Below are 19,683 nucleotides of genomic sequence, written 5' to 3'. Positions count from 1 at the left end.
TAAAGCTTTGCAAAGTCAAACCCCCTGCATTGCTGCTGAGTATTCTAAGAAGTATCTGGGAATTCTTGTTCTTCCATTTGAGTTGACTAGATGTAAAGTCTGATAGTTATGAATGGCTTGCTTTCCACATGCTACATGCCAGTGATATTCAAAACTCTTGCAATAAAATGTAGGACTAAGCTCCTTGAAGAAAAGTAGAGCAATCAACTGTTTAAAAGAGAAACCTTTGAGCACAACAGTGAATACAGAGCAGAGTGGTCTGGGCTCTCATCTTTGCAGGCTGCAGAAAGGTCAGGATTTCATGGTAAACAAAGCACAGCATGCCGTTAGTATAATTACTATTATTATAACTGGAAAAAAACAACATTTAAATGAAATTCATGAACGAGGAAAAGAAAAAGTATTGCGACTTGAATGAACAATACAAATTGTGTGATACATTGGAAAGGAAAAAGCCGGCCAGAAATTAGCTCCAGAGAAAACAAACATAAAAGTTAAACTTCAGCAAGATCAACAATAAATAAATAAATAAATCAAGGATAGCGCATCCTCCTTAGGCGGGCAATTTTCAGTTCTCCCACAGAGTTTGCAGTCCTGCAGATATTGGGGCAGATCTTTAAACCCGGCGCAAACAAATCTACGCCCGATTTTATAACATGCGCGCAAAGGGTTGGCACACGCAAGGGGGTGCACAATTGTGCAACTTGTGTGCGCCGAGCCGCGCAGTATTCCTCCGTTCCCTCCGAGGCCGCTCCGAAATCGGAGCGGCCTTGGAGGAAACTTTCCTTCCGCCCCCCCGGCACCTTCCCCTCCCTAACCTGCCCCCCAGCCCTATCTAAAACCCCCTCCTTACCTTTATCAGGAAAGTTACGCCTGCCTCCGGGCAGGCATAACTTGCGCGCACAGGCGCGCCATCTCCCGGTACGGCAGCTGTTCCGGAGGCCTCGGTCACGCCTCCAGGCCAGCACCCCGCCCCAGGCCCTGCCCCCTGAACGCCCCTTTTTCGAAGCCCCGGGACATATGCGCGTCCCGGGGCTTGTGCGCGCTGCCGAGCCTATGCAAGATAGGCTCGGCGCGTGCTGGGGCAGCTTTTCGGGGGTTACGCACTTATGTTACGCGCGTAACCTTTTGAAAATCTGCCCCATTTTGTACTTTGTCCCTGCGGGCCTGCACACTCCATTTCAAGGATAAATTCCCCAGTGAGCAAGGAACTCTCTGCACAAGCCATGAATCACACTTTTTCCAGTGTAAAATATTTTAACTATCGCCCCAAGGCTTTTAGGATGATCTGATTCAGTGTTTATAATTAGGCTGTCCTGGTTTGTTTTGTTCTTTTAAATGTTAAAGTACATTGTTTCTGATGCTTTGCCTGATTTTAAGAAGTTCATTTTCTGGGATTATTTTTGCCACTCTTCTATCTCATCGGCTAAAACCATGGCATGTCTAATCATGGAGGGTCCCGTTTAAAGTTAGGCGCATAGCTTGAACAACAGACTCCATTTTAGGGTCGTAAAATGGTGCAGGTTATTTAAATTGGTCATTTTGCAGTTGTAAGAATGAGACTGCAGAGAGGAAAGTAATTTCTTGTGTGTTGCAACTACACTTTACATCAACATTAAAACTGTGGGTGTTTCACATACAATTATTAAAATACAATTTAGACTGATGGTATGTAAGGGCACGCCCTCAAAACTACCCATCTTTATGGCATGTTGATTCTATAGCGAGGTGTAAATTAGTATCTGACTGTAAAGTGCATAGAGCTACAAATGAAAAACGCTTGTGTTAAATATCCATAAATAAAACAAACAAATCCATAGATCAAATTTAAAGAACTATCTAGAGCTTAAGAGGACAAATTTCAGTGATATTTATGTGGATTAACTGCCGTGTTTGAAAAGTGTCCCGCTCATGGCAGCTAGATGTAGCCATGGGCTTCCTCAGCGCATACATTTTTAGCCAGATTAAAACCAGAGGCTCCTAGGAAAAGGGGTTTAGACTGGAGGAGAAAAATATGCAAACTTTGACTTTCAAAACTACTTGCAATGTTTTAACCCCCATCAGCCTCTCACAAAAACAGGCAGGTGCAAATGTATGTGGACACTTGTACATGTCTTACCATGAAGGTAATCTTCAAAGGGAAACTATGCATAACTTGAAAATCCCCAAATTTTAATTTATAACAGTTTAGATACATGGAATTTGCATCTTTCTATATAATACCGAAAAATTCCTCTATGTAAAAAGGAGCCATTTATGAATACTACTACTGCTATCCTCTGAATAATCTCAACTTTCCTTATTGAGTGAAAACAACTAAAATCATACATCATCCTCCAGTAGGCATGCCTCCTCTGACTACTGGTGATAGATCTCAAATCCTCAAAAAATTCTTTATTACAATGAAAGCCAAATACTCAAGAATAGCCCGACTCTGGCAGAGTTTCGCCACATAAATGGGCTGCTATAGGGGCTACGAGATACAAACATAGAAATTACATTTATAAAACATGTGTGTGTTTGAGATCCTACTTAAAAGAACAATAAAAACAGAGACATTTGAAAATAAAAAAGCATAATTGAAAAAAAACAATTTAAAAAAACAAAAAAGTTACCTATTTAAAGACATAAAGGGACAATATCACCACAAAGGGCCTATACATACAATTTAAATATTTGTAAAATTGATATATGTGACCATTTACATATAGAGAAGGCACCATATACATTTTGTGTAGATAAATTATTGCATAAGCTAAATACCTGTATGAGTACTGTACTGATGAGACACAAGTAAGCTTATTATGCAGGCATTATGTTATCACATAAGCAATCAGGTCTCGGCCACCAATATTCTAACAACTATGCTAGCATTGTAGTCAAATGGAGCAGCAAACATTTCAAGTGAAAAAAAAAATCAGCTTGGCATGAATTAATATGTACCTAATTAGATTGTTCGTGTTTTTATAATAAATCTATATTTTATCTATTGGATATTCACTTTGTGCCACTCTGAAAGCATTCTAACAGCTACAAGAGTGTGTCTCATCAATAAGGTATAAACAATAGGTTTTTAATGGTAGAATATATAGAGATATATTAGAGTGGGTATCCTCATAGTGGGTTTAGGTATAATCTTTGTATATATCTATATAGTCCCATCCTCGACAAATTTTTTTTTAAATATTTATTTATTTAAAAACTTTTCTATACCGTCGCTAAGTTATATACCATCGCAACGGTTTACAAATAGGCACATAAACTAAGGTTAGTAAATCTAGGATATCGTACGTTCTAACAGGTGCCAATAAAGTTCGGTTACAATTTCATAAATAACTCCACCTTCACCACCTGTTATACTTCTCAGACCAATTGATACCCTTTGAGAGACTTAAATGACAGGATTCCACATAAAATAAAGATCTCAATGTGAACAGACTGTGTAACAAAAATATATACACATAAAAATAGATAAAAAATTATTGATATAAAGATATTCATATGCAAATCAAATTCTGGTATTTTTCATTATATTAAGGATACCATTAGATGTTGGCTATCAACAAGTCTTGCAGCCCAGTGTTTGACTAGTACTCATACAGGTATTTAGCTTATGCAATAATTTATCTACACAAATTTATATAGTGCCTGCTCTATATGTAAATGGTCACATATATCAATTTTACAAATATTTAAATTGTATGTATAGGCCCTTTGTGGTGATATTGTCCCTTTATGTCTTTAAATAAGTAACTTCTGTTTTTTTTAATTATGTTTTTTCAATTATTTTAGTTTTATATTCCACTTTTCGAACTTTTTTCAGTGCTTCAAAATGGACTGCATTCAGGTATTGTTGGTATTTCCCTATCCCCAGAGAGCTTACAATGTAAGGCCTGGATTTATCAAAATGCACTAAATATTGCATGTGATAGGAAAAGTGTGTGCTTTATGGTAATAGGCAGTTTATCGCAAAGTGCACTAATACCTATACGAAATGCTAACCTTTTCACACTTTGCAACCACTGGGTGGACCATTTTTAGTAGTTTTGAAGCTCCTGGAGAGCCAGCCTAGCTATGTGAGTGTGAGAGAGTGAGGCCCTGATAGCTATGCTGGCTCTAAAACCGGCCACTCCTGCCCCTAACTCCTCCTCTTTTTCAGATTTGCATCGCTCCATACGTTATGGTGCTATCGCAGGCGTTAAAGGCGCTTAACGCATGCGAAAACGCCATAACACGATTTGATAAATGACCCTGTAAGTTTGCACATGAGGCAATGGAAGGTAAAGTGACTTGCCCAAGGTCACAAGGCGCGACAGCAGGACTCGAACCCTGGTCACCTGGTTCTTAGCCCACTAGGCTACTATTATGCTTTTATATTTTCAATTGTCTAAGTTTTTATTGTTATTCTTTTAAGTAGGATCTCATACACAAATATATGTTTTATCAATGTTTTATAAATGTAATTTCTATGTTTGTATCTTGCGGCCCCTGAAGCAGCCCATTTATGTGGCGAAACTCAGCCAGAGTCGGGCTATTGTTGAGTATTTGGCTTTCAGTGTATTAAAGAATTTTTAGAGGACTTGAGATCTATCCCCTTCTTTTGTATTCCTCACGGCTTTGATAGATCAACTTCCTTTTTGTTTTTTGGGTCCTCTGACTACTGGTATAGCCAGCTCTTCCATTAGGCATACTAGGCAATCACCTAGAGCGCAGATATTTTGAGGGTGGCACCAGGAGCATCTATGCATGAGCACACAGGGCTCCGCTGGATGACTAATGGTGGGTGCCCAAATCTCAAGCAGAGGAGAAACAGCTGCAGTGAACAGGAGGGGAGGAGGAAAGCCAGCAACCAACAGAGCACAGAGGAGATCAAGGAAGACTTGATGTAGCCCATACAGCAGAGGCCCAATCATTCTGTTCTCTCTTCTCCCAATCAACGACATTGTTCAAAAATGCACAGAGTAGCAATAGCAGCAGAGGCTGCAGGGTCTTTGAGCAAGTGCTGTACTGCCTGTCCCTGCAACCCGCCATCCCCATGCTTCTTGTTCGAAGGACCCAGGGTGCAGGAACCAGCAGTACTACACTTGCTTAGAGGCTACGGAAAGCTGGAATGGAAGTGGAGAAGTGGTGGAGAAAGGGATGAGGGAGGAAAAGTAGAGAGGAGAAGAAGAGAAAGGCATGAAAGAGGGAGGGAAGGAGAGAAGATGGAGTGGTGGAGGATAGAGATAAGGGAGGGAAAGATAAAAAGGAAGAATTCAAGAAGGAAGGGGTGAAGAAGAAAGATGAGGGATGAGGAAAGGAAGGGGAGGAAGAGAGATAAAGGAGGGAGGAGAGGGTGTATGTGTGAGGGAGGAGCAGTGTATGAGAGAAAAGGGGAAGATGTATGAATGCGTGAAAGTGCGGAAGGGAGCAAGATGTGTGTGTGAGAGTTGAGAAGGGATGTGTTTGAGGAGGAGTAAAGTGAGATATGTGTGTGTGAGTTTGGGAGTGATGTGTGAGGAGGAATGGAGTGAGGTGTGTATAGGTGAGAGGTCAGAAGGGATGAATGTGTTAGCGAGAAGGGGAAAATATGTTAAATACCGTGAGAAAGGATACAGAGAAAAAATAAAATTAAATCAACAGAAAAGAAATACAATGTGGAAATGAGATCAGCAAGAGGAGAAAGGGGCAACAGGATAGAAAGTTAGAGAACACAGTGGGTAAGAAATATGAAAACAGAAATCAGAGTTGAGAGGAACTCTAGACAAACAGAAAATGAATAAAGAAAAGATAGAAAAATTAAAATATAAAGTATAAATAAAAGAAGAAAGAAAACATGAAAGGAACAAAAAATAAAGATACAATAAAAATAAGGAGAATAAAGCAAATACAAAGATTTGAAAATATTTTACTGAAATGCCTCATCTATGGGACCTACAAGCAAAGCTCAATAGCAGGCTCCTTCTGTGTGCGGTGCAGTGTGACTGGGGCCTCCAGTCAGAAGCAGATATGAAAGGGAACGGCAGAGGTTGGAAGCCTCAAGTGCAGGTTAGATGCAAAAGACACATCTTTGGGAGAGGAGCCAACACCTGCAGAGTGGAAAGTTGGAGTGGTGGGCAGGGAAAGGACCCCAGATTGGGGCAACAATGCCGATGCTGAACACAAGGTAGGCCCAATTCAGGCTGGCAATGAAGTCAGGGATCCAAGCCTAGGGGACAGTGAGAGAAATGTTTTTTCTCTGTGGAGTTCATCATACCGATGCACAAGACATTCCCCAATTCCCCCTCTCTCTGATAACCAACTATGTCCTGCACATTACCCCATATTCTCATCTCCCCTTATAACGATTACAAATGCATCTTATATATATATCTGTCTCTGAAGTACACCTTAGATTTGGAATGTTTACCTGTACGTGTGCCTGCTTTTGTAACTCATCCTTTTTCTGTGAGCGTTAAACCTGTACACTGTTGTGATCTAGTGATTCTCACACGGAATATTAAAACACTCAAATAAATAAATGTCGCACTACAGGGTGAATTGACAGATCAGGAATGCAGGCAGTGGTGGCCTTAGGATTGTTCAGACCCTGATTGTGAGGTCATTTGGGGCCACCTAGAGGCTTTTGGGGGAAATATTCAAAACCATTTTCATGCTTAAAACCTAGGTTATACACTAGTAAATGTACTTTACCAGTATGAATGGGCGTTTGAAAATTGCTACAATATATGCCATTGAATTGTCATTCGGCTTAACGAGTAAGTGCACTTTAAGTGTGTAAATGGGTTTTGAAAATTGCTATGATACTATGTTATATTTACATGCTTAATGCCTTTGAAAATTACCATAATTTTGATGACATATAAGCAAGTCATCCTTTTTTTTTTTTTTTTAATTTCAGTTTCACTTTGCTCTATCATGGATCTTAATAATATTCTTTGGGAGAATTAGCTAAATAGTTGTTTCTTAAAATGTAAATAGAGCCACTTCCATGCAAAAACTTTATCCAGTTGCAAAATGTTGGGGGTCCTCTAAACTGCGAGGCCCTAGGCAGTTGCCTGATTTGCCACCACTGGTACTGGGGATAGTAAGCACTGGACGGGATGCTTAGTCCTTGGTAGGCTTGACTCAGATTCTCTGTATTTATGGTAATATAATCACACGTGATAGGTGGTCCGTTGTGACTGCTTCATTAGATCAGTGATCTACAGCTCTAACAGCCATGTTGGTCCTGGTGCAAACTGGTGTCTTTGCAGGCTGTGACAGTGACAAATTCTAAATGTGGATCCTTTTAGAAGGCATCACAACCTACAAAGATTTCCTTAAAACAGTGCAGGAGTTTATAACATCTACTTTGTTTAAAAAAAAAAAAAAGAATTCTGGGATACAAGGATTTGCATGCATTTAAATGTTCTTATTATTGGGGGGCGGGGGGGTACCCCACATATCCTTAAATGCTCACGCAGAAGTCCCATCTTCTCTATATAGGATATTTGTGTAAAGCTGCTTGTCAAGTCATGTTTTACTGCAAGAAGGAGATATAAAGGGGGAGAAAATGCCCACTGAAGACCAAGGAGGGGGCTCACTTGCAAAGTTTATGTGCCCAACCATAGTGCATGCCACCACATTCCCCCTAAAAAATTTGAGGGAACACTGGCAGTGGGTGTCTTGTGTTGGAACGCTGATGCACGCTTAAAAAGGGTTTGTGTGCCTTGGAAGTTTGGTGCCCTACTGAAAAATGTATCCCTTAATATCTTAGTGATTTGACTAAGCAAAAGAACAGTAATTCAGAGGGGATGAGGAAAAATACATTTTCTTGGATGCAAATTTATCGGATGCAAGGACATCCATTTGGAGATAGACATAAAGCAACTAGAAGGATGATTCAGAGTAAAGGGGCATGCTGAATCAAAAGGCAAATGTTAATATCATTTGTCTTCACATGTAATTAACCATACATTGGATGAAATAGGCCCATTATATGCAAAAGCATCATATACATAGCAATGGCCTTAAAACTCTATGGATTTGCAGTCCCTAAGAATGGCACTCAGAGAGCTGTGCCACCAAAAATATCCTCTTGGTTATGGAATAAAGTACAGGATGTTGTCATGTATATTCCGCAATAACGCTGCATAATTATTTGCAAATTAAACTATTTAGAGAGTCATTTTCAGCAGCTCTGAAAATTCATGGGTGTCCCTAGTATGCACATATTCATACGTGCAAGAAGTTACACCAGCTTTCTGCATGTACATTTACATGCATAATTTCAAAAATTAAAGGTATGTATGTATTTGCGTTAACCAGCCTGACTCTTTCCTGTGGAACATCTACTGTAAGTGTGGGGAAAAAAATCACATGTGCAGTTGAGTTACTCAAGTATTTTTCCCTGCACAAACCCTGCCGGAAAATCTTTTAAAGCCAATTCACATGCATAAACCGGGGTTTATGCACCTAAAACCTGTAGAAAATCACTCCCTTATAAATAACACACTCAATGTTTCTTTCACATATAAATTAAACCAATTTTAACTCTATTATTCGTAAAGTCTGTTACCTCTTTGTCCTATAAACTTGCAACACTCAGTAAATCCTCCCCTTGCAGCATGATGAAGTGCTGTGTTTCCATCCATAGCAATAATACTCATTTCGCCACCATAAGCAGAAATAATCTTCAGTATCTACATATAAGAATGCAGAAAAGCATAGCATTACACTCCTTTTGGAACTTTTTCCCATTTTCTCTTTCTTACCACTAAGATTAGAGAAAAATGGTACACAGCTATTGAAATCAAGGTACCATCGTCCATAATTCCAAAATCACTTCTGCAATCTTGAATTATGTAGTATGCATTACTCACAATATACATGCAATCAACCACCACATAAAGTGAAAATCAATCAAATCCCAAATTATAAAGATACTTTGCACACGTACAACAAAATCTATACATCCAACAGCTGCATGCTGTTTAACAAAGTTCTATCAATAGGATTTATCTGAAACATTCGCAATGTCATTGACCGATGTGGCAAAACCCGATGCTGGCTGCGCCGTGATTGTTTTGTCAGGGGCACTTATGATGTTGACGTTCATAGTCCTTAAGGCTCTCTAAAACACAGGGAGGCTGTGGGACTTAAGTTAGAGGCTTTATAAATTGAAGAGTATAAGCTGCATTCTCCCCCCCCCACAAGTGATTTTATTTGCAGACTTTACAAAAAAGATAGGTAAAAAGGTGAAAGGTAATATTTCTCAAGGAGGAGACAAATGATTATAAAGAGGAATCAGCACTAGAAAATAGATGTGCGGGACACCAGTATGAAGCCCTCCTATCACACATGCATATATATATATTTAATTTTAAAGGACAGATTTGGTTGTACGTGTGCAAAGTGACTTCTATAATTTGGGACTAGCAATATAAGCAAGGGAAATATAGTGTGTTAACAGGATTGACTTTTACATTTCTTAGGTTTTCGGGGTCTAAATCCCTGTAGGAGGAGAGAGTGGGAAAGGGCCAAATTTTAAAAAAAATTAAATTATCTTAAAAGCCCTGCAACTTCCTGCTGCACAATATTGGGCGTCCAGCTTCAGTGGTCCTCTTGGATGCCTGGAAAGTTCATTTGCAGGAACTGGGGTTTGCCCTTCTCTGTGCTTTCCTGCGAGCCTGACTGCTGCAGTGTTGGTCCTTTGCTAGGATCATGGCTCCCTCCAGAATCCGAGTCTAATATGATCTGTGTGGGCTGATGAGCGTCCCTACAGGATGAGAGTCAGGGCTCACTCCCTCCCTCTCAGGGCTGTGGATGCTGCCTCTGAAATGTCCTCAGTCCCAATTAACCCAAGGATCAGTAGCCAGGTCTGGAATTGAAGTCAGGGCTGTCGCTATGCCATTCGACCAGCATTGGGAAAGGGATATTTTTAAGGGACATAACTGCATGCCTTAAAAAAATATATATGATGGCTGCAACATTAAAGAAATGATTTTATAGGAAAAGATACCTCAAAAAAGCCACCTTTGGCTGCAAAGTGCACAGCATGATATCTCTCCTTGTCAAAAATGTTAACGTTTGCTCCATTTTCAAGTATCTTTCGAACAACTTCTACTGCGCCTTCTCTTGATGCTTCCATCAGAGCAGTACGACCCGTCATCTGAAATTTAAAGAAGGAAACAAGGCATGAGTGATAAAATAATAGCTTCTTGTTCTATATCATCAGTTAAAGCTGTAAGAACATTCTGAGGACACTGCTCTCCTTGGATAACAAAAGAGGCTTGTGGGAGAGCTGTAAAGGCAAACAATATTTGGTGTTGCAGACAACTGTGTTTTGAAAATTTATATTTAGGTGAAATCAAATAAATGGATAGAATGCAGCAGAAGCCATAAAGAGACTGCCTGGCATCTGCAGAACAATTTATATGCAATGAAGTTTATCAGATGGGTTCAACCGCAGCATACAAAAATCCAAATAATGTTTTTTAGTTGTGGAAGTTTAACACTTTTTTTGAGGGGTGGGAGGGGGAGGAAGCAATTAACAGCTATTGTGGGGATCCCAGAGTAGTCAGAGGACCATTTCTCCCAGTGCACGCTGATATACATAAGGTTGGAACTCTTTAAAGAAAGACTCAGAGATGGGCATTTGTAAAAACAGGTTTGTGGCTTTAGTCAAAGTTGCACACCTCTTATTCATCAAGATGGTAACTTTCATACCAGTGCGTGGGTGCGCATGTGTGCACGTTCGTTGGCCTGCGTCCAAGGACGCAGCCATTTTATAACATATGTGCGTATCTGTGTGCATGTTATAAAGTAGCCTGGCTGCGCACACATATGCGCTTAATTTTTAAGTTGGCGCACTTCCGTGCGTGCAAATCCCACTTTTACCATGTAAGAGGGGGTATTTTGATAGGGACACACGCCGACACCACTGTGAGTTTTCCCAGTTCACCCGATTAAGGAATAGGTCTTTCAAATCCCCCTAGTTTAACAGCCTTCCTTACCCCATTATCCCAACCATTAAAACCTCATTGATCTGCCTTTTTTTTTTTTTTTTTTTTATTACTAACGTGTCATCCATAGCAAGAGTAAAGTTACGTGGTAGGGGACTCCAGCGCGTGCCAGATCGCGTAAGTATTTGGTGCAAATTTCAGTTTAAAATCCCAGACCACCCATGCTCCTCCCAAACCACACCCCCACCCCTTTTTCACAACTTTTCGATTGCGCACGCAGCGGGAGATACACGTTTAGACGGGTGGCTTTCAAAATCCGCTCGCCGCGCACCAGCCAGACAGATCCTCACATCCCCTAATTTGTGCGCGGGACGGGCTTTTAAAATTCATCTTTAAGTGTAAAAATAATACAAATAAAATACGCTGGGGCAAAAAAAGAAAGCTGACCTAGGAACATGAGCAAAAGTGGAAGCACAAAAGTTAAGAAATAAGCAATGAGACTTTGAAGAGTCCAACTAATACTGCTGCTTTGGAAGACAATTTTCAAAGCCATTTACATGGGTAAAAGTGCTCTCCCCAAATATGGCTGAAAGAGCTTGCGTTGCTCCACATGTAAGCCCGCCCTGGTGTGCCCATCCTGCATGAGTGGGTCCATAATCTTATTTGTAATCTCTTCAGGGTAACCAAACTGGCTAGCTCTTTTGGTGCCCCCTTTTCCCCAGGCTATGGATCCTTTAATTTGGGGGAAGAAAGGGTTCCTTCCTGAAATGTCCTTGGAGAGAGTAACTTCTATTTGCTGTGCGCCCATATAATCATGCTGGAAGACACTGGATTAGTGTCCAAAGTCTTTACTGCAAACACAGATTGGTTAATGGCACCATAAATATGCTTCCAGCACCGCAGTCTTCCTGGCTCTTTTTTTACAAATCCTTTGTCCTCTATCTGTGCAGGAGTCTTGTAAGGAGGCAAGGAAACTTTCCACCCTCCTGGATTAGGTGAGACGGTGGTCCCATTGGGTGTCCTCCAAATTGTAACTAAGTTCTTACTCACAGTTAGTAGCTCTTCCCCTTCTTTTAGTTCAATGCGGAAGCTGGAACTGCTGCTTGACAGTTCCATGGATGGGTAGGAAGAGGGGCAGAAAACACTGCTCTCCCCCAAATCTTCAAAAATAACTTCTTCTGGAAATAACACCGGAGCTGCCCCTTTCAACGGGTCACCACCACTTCTGGGGCAGGCAGGTCTTCCTTATCCTTGGGTGTCCTGAACCCAGGTTCCCTTTTCCTGGAATCCAAGAAAGGCTCAGGTGCCCAGCAAGGCTCCTATCATGTAAAAGTGCAAAAGCCAAACTATTCCCACTCTGCACCTTCGGAGAAGAGTACAGCAGGGGAACCCTCAACCAGCCCAAAGGATGCCAGGCAGGATGAGGCCAAAAATACAAGAGGCAAAAATCTCCAATCTTCCTCCTGAACTGCAACTTGGACTGCCCCAGAGCCCTTGGCAGAGCTCTGCTATAAAACCTGAGTGGGTTTATCCCTTACAACACCTTCAATGGGAGGGGCTGAACCAAATGGATCCTCCCCTAATTATTTCTCTCACTCCCATGACATGTCCCAGGGCTTACTGGAAACTCAAAAAGGTGCCTGGGATAAACCACCTTCCCTCTAAGGCTAAAATCTGGGTACAAACTTTTGCACAGAATTTACATGAAAGACACCTATAATATTGCATTGCAATACACTCTCCATAGAAATTACATAAGAACATAAGAAATTGCCATGCTGGGTCAGACCAAGGGTCCATCAAGCCCAGCATCCTGTTTCCAACAGAGGCCAAACCAGGCCACAAGAACCTGGCAATTACGCAAACACCAAGAAAATCCCATGCTACTGATGCAATTAATAGCAGTGGCTATTCCCTAAGTAAACTTGATTAATAGCCGTTAATGGACTTCTCCTTCAAGAACTTGTCCAAACCTTTTTTGAACTCACCTACACTAACAGCACTAACCACATCCTCTGGCAACAAATTCCAGAGTTTAATTGTGTGTTGAGTGAAAAAGAATTTTCTCCGATTAGTCTTAAATGTGCTACTTGCTAACTTCATGGAATGCCCCTTACTCCTATTATCCGAAAGTGTAAAAAGCTGATTCACATCTACTCGTTCAAGACCTCTCAGGATCTTAAAGACCTCTATCATATTCCTCCTCAGCCGTCTCTTCTCCAGGCCGAACAGCCCTAACCTCTTCAGCCTTTCCTCATAGGGGAGCTGTTCCATTCCCTTTATCATTTTGGTTGCCCTTCTCTGTACCTTCTCCATTGCAACTATATCTTTTTTGAGATGCGGCGACCAGAATTGTACACAGTATTCAAGGTGCGGTATCACCATGGAGCGATACAGAGGCATTATGACATTTTGACATTTTCCATTTTATTCACCATTCCCTTTCTAATAATTCCCAACATTCTGTTTGCTTTTTTGACTGCTGCAGCACACTGAGCCGACGATTTTAAAATATTATCCACTATGAAGCCTAGAACTTTTTCCTGGGTGGTAGCTCCTAATATGGATCCTAACATCATGTAACTACAGCAAGGGTTATTTTTCCCTATATGCAACACCTTGCACTTGTCCACATTAAATTTCATCTGCCATTTGGATGCCCAATCTTCAAGTCTTGCAAGGTCCTCCTGTAATGTATCACAATCCGCTTGTGATTTAACTACTCTGAATAATTTTGTATCGTCCGCAAATTTGATAACCTCACTCGTCGTATTCCTTTCCAGATCATTTATATATATATTGAAAAGCACCGGTCCAAGTACAGATCCCTGAGGCACTCCACTGTTTACCCTTTTCCACTGAGAAAATTGACCAATTAATCCTACTCTCTGTTTCCTGTCTCTTAACCAGTTTGTAATCCACAAAAGGACATTGCCTCCTATCCCATGACTTTTTAGTTTTCTTAGAAGCCTCTCTTTCAAAATGAAAGTACACATCCACAAACCTTGTTCCACTGCGGACTTGAAAATTGCCTTTCTGAAGCATACATAAACTGAAGAAGACCTGCATTGGAGTGATGCACTTGAACGTAGCAAGTCTTGAGCCACCAGGGAAAAAGGCATGAGCTAAATCCAAATTAAAAAAAGAAAAAAAAAAAATGACATGGAAGACTGCAGTTTTTATCTGCACAATAGATAAACACACTATGGGATAGATTTTAAAAGGGTGCACGCGCGGGCTTACATGTGTGCGTGCTACCCGGCACGCGCACACATACACTCGATTTTATAACTTGCGCGAGCAAGTTATAAAATCAGGGGTCGGCGCGTGTAAGGGGGTGCACAATTGTGCACCTTGCGCGCGCCGCCTTCCCCTGTTCCCTTCCCCCTAGCCTGATCTTCCCACCCCTTCCCCTAACCTTTCCCCCCCCCAGCCCTACTCTAACCCCCCCCCTGACTTTTATCTTTTGCACCTGCCTCTGGGCAGGTACAAGTTGCGTGCGCTAGCAGCCTGCTGGCACGCGATCCTTCTCGGAGACCTCTTGCCCCGCCCCCTCCCTGCCCCTGGAGCACCCCTTTAGTAAAGCCCCGGGACTTACACGCGTCCCGGGGCTATAGGCTCGGCGCAGGTAGGGCTTTTAAAATCAGGCCCTATGAGAGCAGCTCACAAACTGTGTGCAGATGTGTAAAGTCTGGGGGTGCATTTTACCAGCAGGTTTTACATCATTTTCAAATGCGAACAAAAGTACACACATCACTTTGCAACCGCTAGCTGTGCAGGTACTTTTCCCAGCAAAATTACATGGCTATGCATGCAACTATGCGTGCTAACCCCTCCCCAACCTTGCCCACAGGAATACCTCTTCTCTGCGCATAAAAGTACGTGTGAACTGGCATTATATGCAGATTTGTACATGCAGAGAAAGTAGGCTATTTTCAAAGAACCCATTTCTGCTTGTAAAACATTTTTACCCATGGAAATGCCTTTGAAAATTGTCACCTAATTGGCAACATAGCATACATTTTCTTTAGAATTTATTGCTGTTCACAGGGTGGAACACGGGGTCTTTTAGTAGTTGGAGAGTGGGCACGGCCTCATGGCTAGAGTAATAGCTAGGAAACCGCAAATCAAAGTTCAGATCCTGCTTTTCTCACTAAATCTTTGAGACCTTAGGCAAGTCACTTTGGGCAAGAATTGCTAAAATGCGTTATGGCATTAATTATTTTGAGCTACCTTGTGTGTCAAGTAAGCTGCCATAGTTGGCTTATGTAACTTGTGTTATAATATATTGGGAGTGTATTTATTGCTGAGAAGTCATGTTATGTGTGTTGATTTTACCTTACTTGCTGTATTAAACTGTTTTATTAAATGTTGCTCCTGCTCGCATTTTGGTGAATAAGCAATTAAACATAGCTTCTATATAAAATTCTTTGGTGAGACCTCATTTAAAGTACTGCATTCAATTCTAGAGACTGCACCTTCACAAGGATATCAACTAAATAGAGCTGGTCTAGAGGAAAAATACTTAAATGTTCAAGTTCTTCAAAATAAAGCATATGGGGACTATTTAGAGACCTAAACATGCATATCCTGGATGAAAGGAGGGAAAGGAGAGATATAATACAGATATTTAAGTATCTCCAAAGAGTAAATGCAGAAGAGGCCAGCCCCTTTCAAAAGAAAGGAGGCTCTGGAACGAGTGGTTGTGAGATGAGGGTGAAAGTAATCTAAAGAAATATTTCTTTACAGAAAGGGTGGTGGATGGTGTTGACGAGGACATTCTCTAAATTCAAGAGAGCATGAGAGAAGCACAGAGGATCTCTGAGGGAGAGAAAGCCTATAAAGTTGAGGAGATATGAATGGGCAACATCATCTTTATTACTGTGTTTTATGTTTCTATACAAATAAATAAAAAACACATAAAAAACACACCTCACATTGTGCTAACCATTGACCAAGTCTTAAGATGTGAAAATACCATTTATCATAGCTGCAATAAGTGTTATCACTGTCACTTATGTAGTGTGGTATTTACCATGGGACAATTATGACAGAAAATATCTTGATACCTGGAAGGGGGTGTCAAGTGAAGATTATATTGAGTATAAATGACCACACTTGACAGGATGACTTCTTACACTAACACGGAGCCCCTAATAATGTTCTGGCTGCAGCAGCAGAGACAGAGTGAAAGGAGAGAGAGAAAGACAGAGGGGATGGTCTGTTGCAACAGCAAGGGAGACAAGAAGGGAGTAGTGCAGAGGTGGTCATGCAGAGTCAGGATGGGTAGTCCCAGGATTTCTTTGTTGGGCCTTCCTGAGGTAGGTGTTACTTGAAGGTACCAATTGAGCTCAAATGCCATTATAGCCTTATAAGGAAATTAGTGAAAAAAGTGATCCTTTGAATGCCAGTTCTCATACAATATTTAGCCTTGTCAAGTTATATTTGAGACTCTGAGTCTTTCCAATGCATTGTAGTGTAGTTAGTGGAATACAGTAATTATGTGTTTCAGCCAAGTACTACAAGTTCTACTAAGATAAATGGGAAATGTTTTCGATTTTCCTAATCAGCGCACAGCGTGGCAGGACTTTAAAAGGATTTTCTATGTCATCGCAAACTTACCCAATATGATGGGTATTATTGCTTGGGATTGTCACTCTGTTGCAACTTCATGAAAGAGAAGTTGTCAGACTAAGAGGACAGGACGCTCAATAGTCATACTGGTTTGAATGATTATTTTTCCTTCACAGAGCACCTCTTGCTTTGACACCTCCCGATTCTGCTGCTCTCTGATATCTTCATTATTGTGAAGGATGACATTTTCAGCCTTCCAGTTAGCAGGTATGTTTTGGGAGAAGTCAAAGCCTGATGTTAGTAAGTCTACTACATTTGGAAGCATTTCCATTCCTAGAACGAGCAAATGGCTCGCAACATGCATATAAAATTCTGAATGTGTTGGCCAAAGTTCTCTGGGTCCTGCCACTATTCCTATATCCTGCATTACTGTATGCTATTCCAGCAACTTGAGGTGGGCATCTATGGCTGTGGGTGGCTGCTAAGTGAGTATACTTCATTTCTATAACCTCCATATATTGTCTCTTATCCAAAGGCCATGCACATTCCACTGATAGGTGTGTACAAAGATATTGTAGAGGAGGCATATTTTGTAAGGGTTTAATCATTAGGCTACTAGCAACAAATCACATATGCCTACATATCACACCACCATATCCTTACTATGGCTTTTCCAATGTAACATAGATAGCTATAGTTGTAATATTGTTTGCTCCAACCTGAAAGCCATAGGATGTCATTCTGCCTAACACATTTCTGACTGACTTCATTCTGGTTTTTAGGTTTCAGAGTTGTCAAAGGATATGGCTGACAGCCATAGCTCCTCAATCCTGTAGCTATCTCATGGATGGCAGCTGCAAGGAGGTACAGTGAGGTACACATTTGAACTGTTATAGTTCAAATGTTTGTATGAATCAGGAGGTATCAAAGTATTTCCGCCAAAAAGTGGTTGACAATGAGATGGCCTGCTGTATGCACCATAATATTGCTGTTAGACATTATATTCTAGAGAAGGATGCTCTATCTTCCCATGTTGGAGTCAGGAAACTGAACAAGGATGATTGCAGATGACTTCTTCTGTAAGAGTCAGATGAGTCAAAAATATATCTGAGATTAAGAGGACAGGAAGACCCAAAAAGTCATTTGAATGATTTTTTTTTCCTCCACAGAGCACTGCTTGCTTTTTCTCCCAATTCTGCTGCTCTCTGATGATTTCAGACTGTGAAGTTAGCAGTTGTGTTTTGGGAGACATCAAGGCTTGGTGTTAGTAATGAAGATCCTAATGTTTTCCAGGTTTACAAAGTTGAAGAAGGATGTCTACTGTTTTTGAGGTCCCCCTATCTCCTAAATCCCAAAATACAAGTGAACCAATTTCCACAATATTCATCTTTTACTGCATAACACAAATGCAAAATATTGGCAATCAATCATGTAAAATACTTTATACACTATAAATAAGGTGTAGAAAATACATGATGTACAAGGCAACAGCAACTAACATACTAACCTTGTGGCGTAATGTATGCAACCACATCGAGAGAAAACAAGGAAGTGGCAATGCATAGATTCATGGCTCAGAAATTAAGGTCTTCAACAGAGAGCTCATGGCAAGCAATCCTGAGACATAGGGGCCCCAAAACACAATTCCTGGCAATTAATACCAGGGAAGGCAGCAGTGTTCCCTCTTGAAGTCAGTCTATTTTCCCCAATAATGGTTCTGTAATATGGCAGACTTGCCTCAGCCCCTTTGTTTTTGAGCACCATCTAGCATGGACTAAGACAGGAGGTGTAAAATGTCTAAGTTGGCACCATTTGGAAGAGTGTTGAAGAGGGTTCCAATGGTCCCAGAGCCTCAGTCCTCTGCTTCATTATATTTTGCAAGTTCCTCATGGAAGACACTGTTTTCCGTTATCATTTGGAGTTGCCCAATATCTGCATTAGCATATTTTGCACAACTATTACATTTTGTTTTAGTTGTTTGATGTATTTGTGCAGATACCAGATTTCTCACTTGAGTCTTCAGTCCAGATGCTGTTCTCCCTGGAAGTCTTGAACATACTGAATGGCATCTGCCTGGGTTTTCTGAGCCAATGCTGCGGGGCTTCCCAAAGAAGAACTTGTAGGAATGGGTGGCCAGGAACTGCTGGATGGCATCTCAATCTAGAAGAGCTCCTCTTCTGTTTTTCAGTGTGGCAACTCGTCTTCCATATCATGCTGTTGCTCACTGAGGATTTGACTGCAGAGTTTGATGTCTGGTTCCTCAATGTTCTCCTCTTCTTTCTCTAGATCCATGGTGGAGGAGAATTCCACTTCTAGCACATCGTGGGATCCAGCTGCCAAGGGTGTTGCAATGGTTTGGCTGGTCTGAGAACTTGGGACTTGTGGAAAGGAGAGGAAGAGCATGTAAGTCAAGATGTCCTATAATAAATCAAGTAGTTATAATATACCATTCCACAACATCTTAAGGTTAGTGCAGTATCAAGTAATTCACCTGATTCCATATGGAATCATATTAAATTGTGCAAACACAGGAGATTCATGCCATTTAACCAATCAGAACATTATATTACAATCCACGGCGGTAGCAAATTTATTTAAACACCAACCACTTTATTTCATGATTTGGTATGACTTTTTGTAAAACATAAACCCAAATTTTGTTCTCTGTAGAGCAATAATCGATCAACATTGCCAACCGATGCAGAGTGTTTTACAGAGGGCATTTAGGCAGCCAAAAAGTTCAAATAAATCTCTTGTTGATTTGGTCACTACTGACATGTTAATTCTTTCTATACGTGCCAGTTCTACCTGAATCACTGCTTTAAAATGAGCCCTTAGGCTGAACTCACCACTTAAACGAAGTATCTTAATCAGAGAAGCACTTAGAAATAAGATCTTGGTTTATTTTATATAGGAGACATTGCAAAATTGACTGGGAGGTTCCTGTTGAAAGCAAGTATCTTGCTTCCTCTTATATTGTTTTGCTAAGGGTGGGGGATAGGGAAATTATTATCCAGACATTTTGCTTTCCTTATTGGTTACGTTAAGAGAGATTTGAATGGGCGTTATATTTTTGTTAAAGGCACAGTGGCTGGATGTTCTATTACTCTTCCTTCAATTTATTTTTTTAATGTTAATCAGATTAATTATAATTTCTTGTTGTTTCTCTGACCTTTTATCTTCT

General features: G+C 40.8%; 1 protein-coding gene across 1 annotated transcript in view; it reads right to left on the bottom strand.

Annotated features, from left to right (window-relative positions):
• The window catches only part of ANKEF1 (ankyrin repeat and EF-hand domain containing 1), a 169,900-nt gene that overhangs the window by 81,370 nt on the left and 68,847 nt on the right, over positions 1–19,683 (bottom strand). The window contains exons 6-7 of the mRNA XM_029593521.1: positions 9,983–10,132; positions 8,540–8,663 (exon numbers count right to left, since the gene is read on the bottom strand). Coding sequence (XP_029449381.1) covers positions 8,540–8,663; positions 9,983–10,132 — 274 coding nt within the window. The remainder of the gene's footprint in view (positions 1–8,539; positions 8,664–9,982; positions 10,133–19,683) is intronic.

The sequence above is a fragment of the Rhinatrema bivittatum genome, chromosome 3, assembly GCF_901001135.1.
Source record: "Rhinatrema bivittatum chromosome 3, aRhiBiv1.1, whole genome shotgun sequence".
NCBI classification, from domain to species: domain Eukaryota; kingdom Metazoa; phylum Chordata; class Amphibia; order Gymnophiona; family Rhinatrematidae; genus Rhinatrema; species Rhinatrema bivittatum.
The sequence above is the reverse complement of the archived record's forward strand: the minus strand, read 5'-3'. Positions and strand labels throughout refer to the sequence as shown.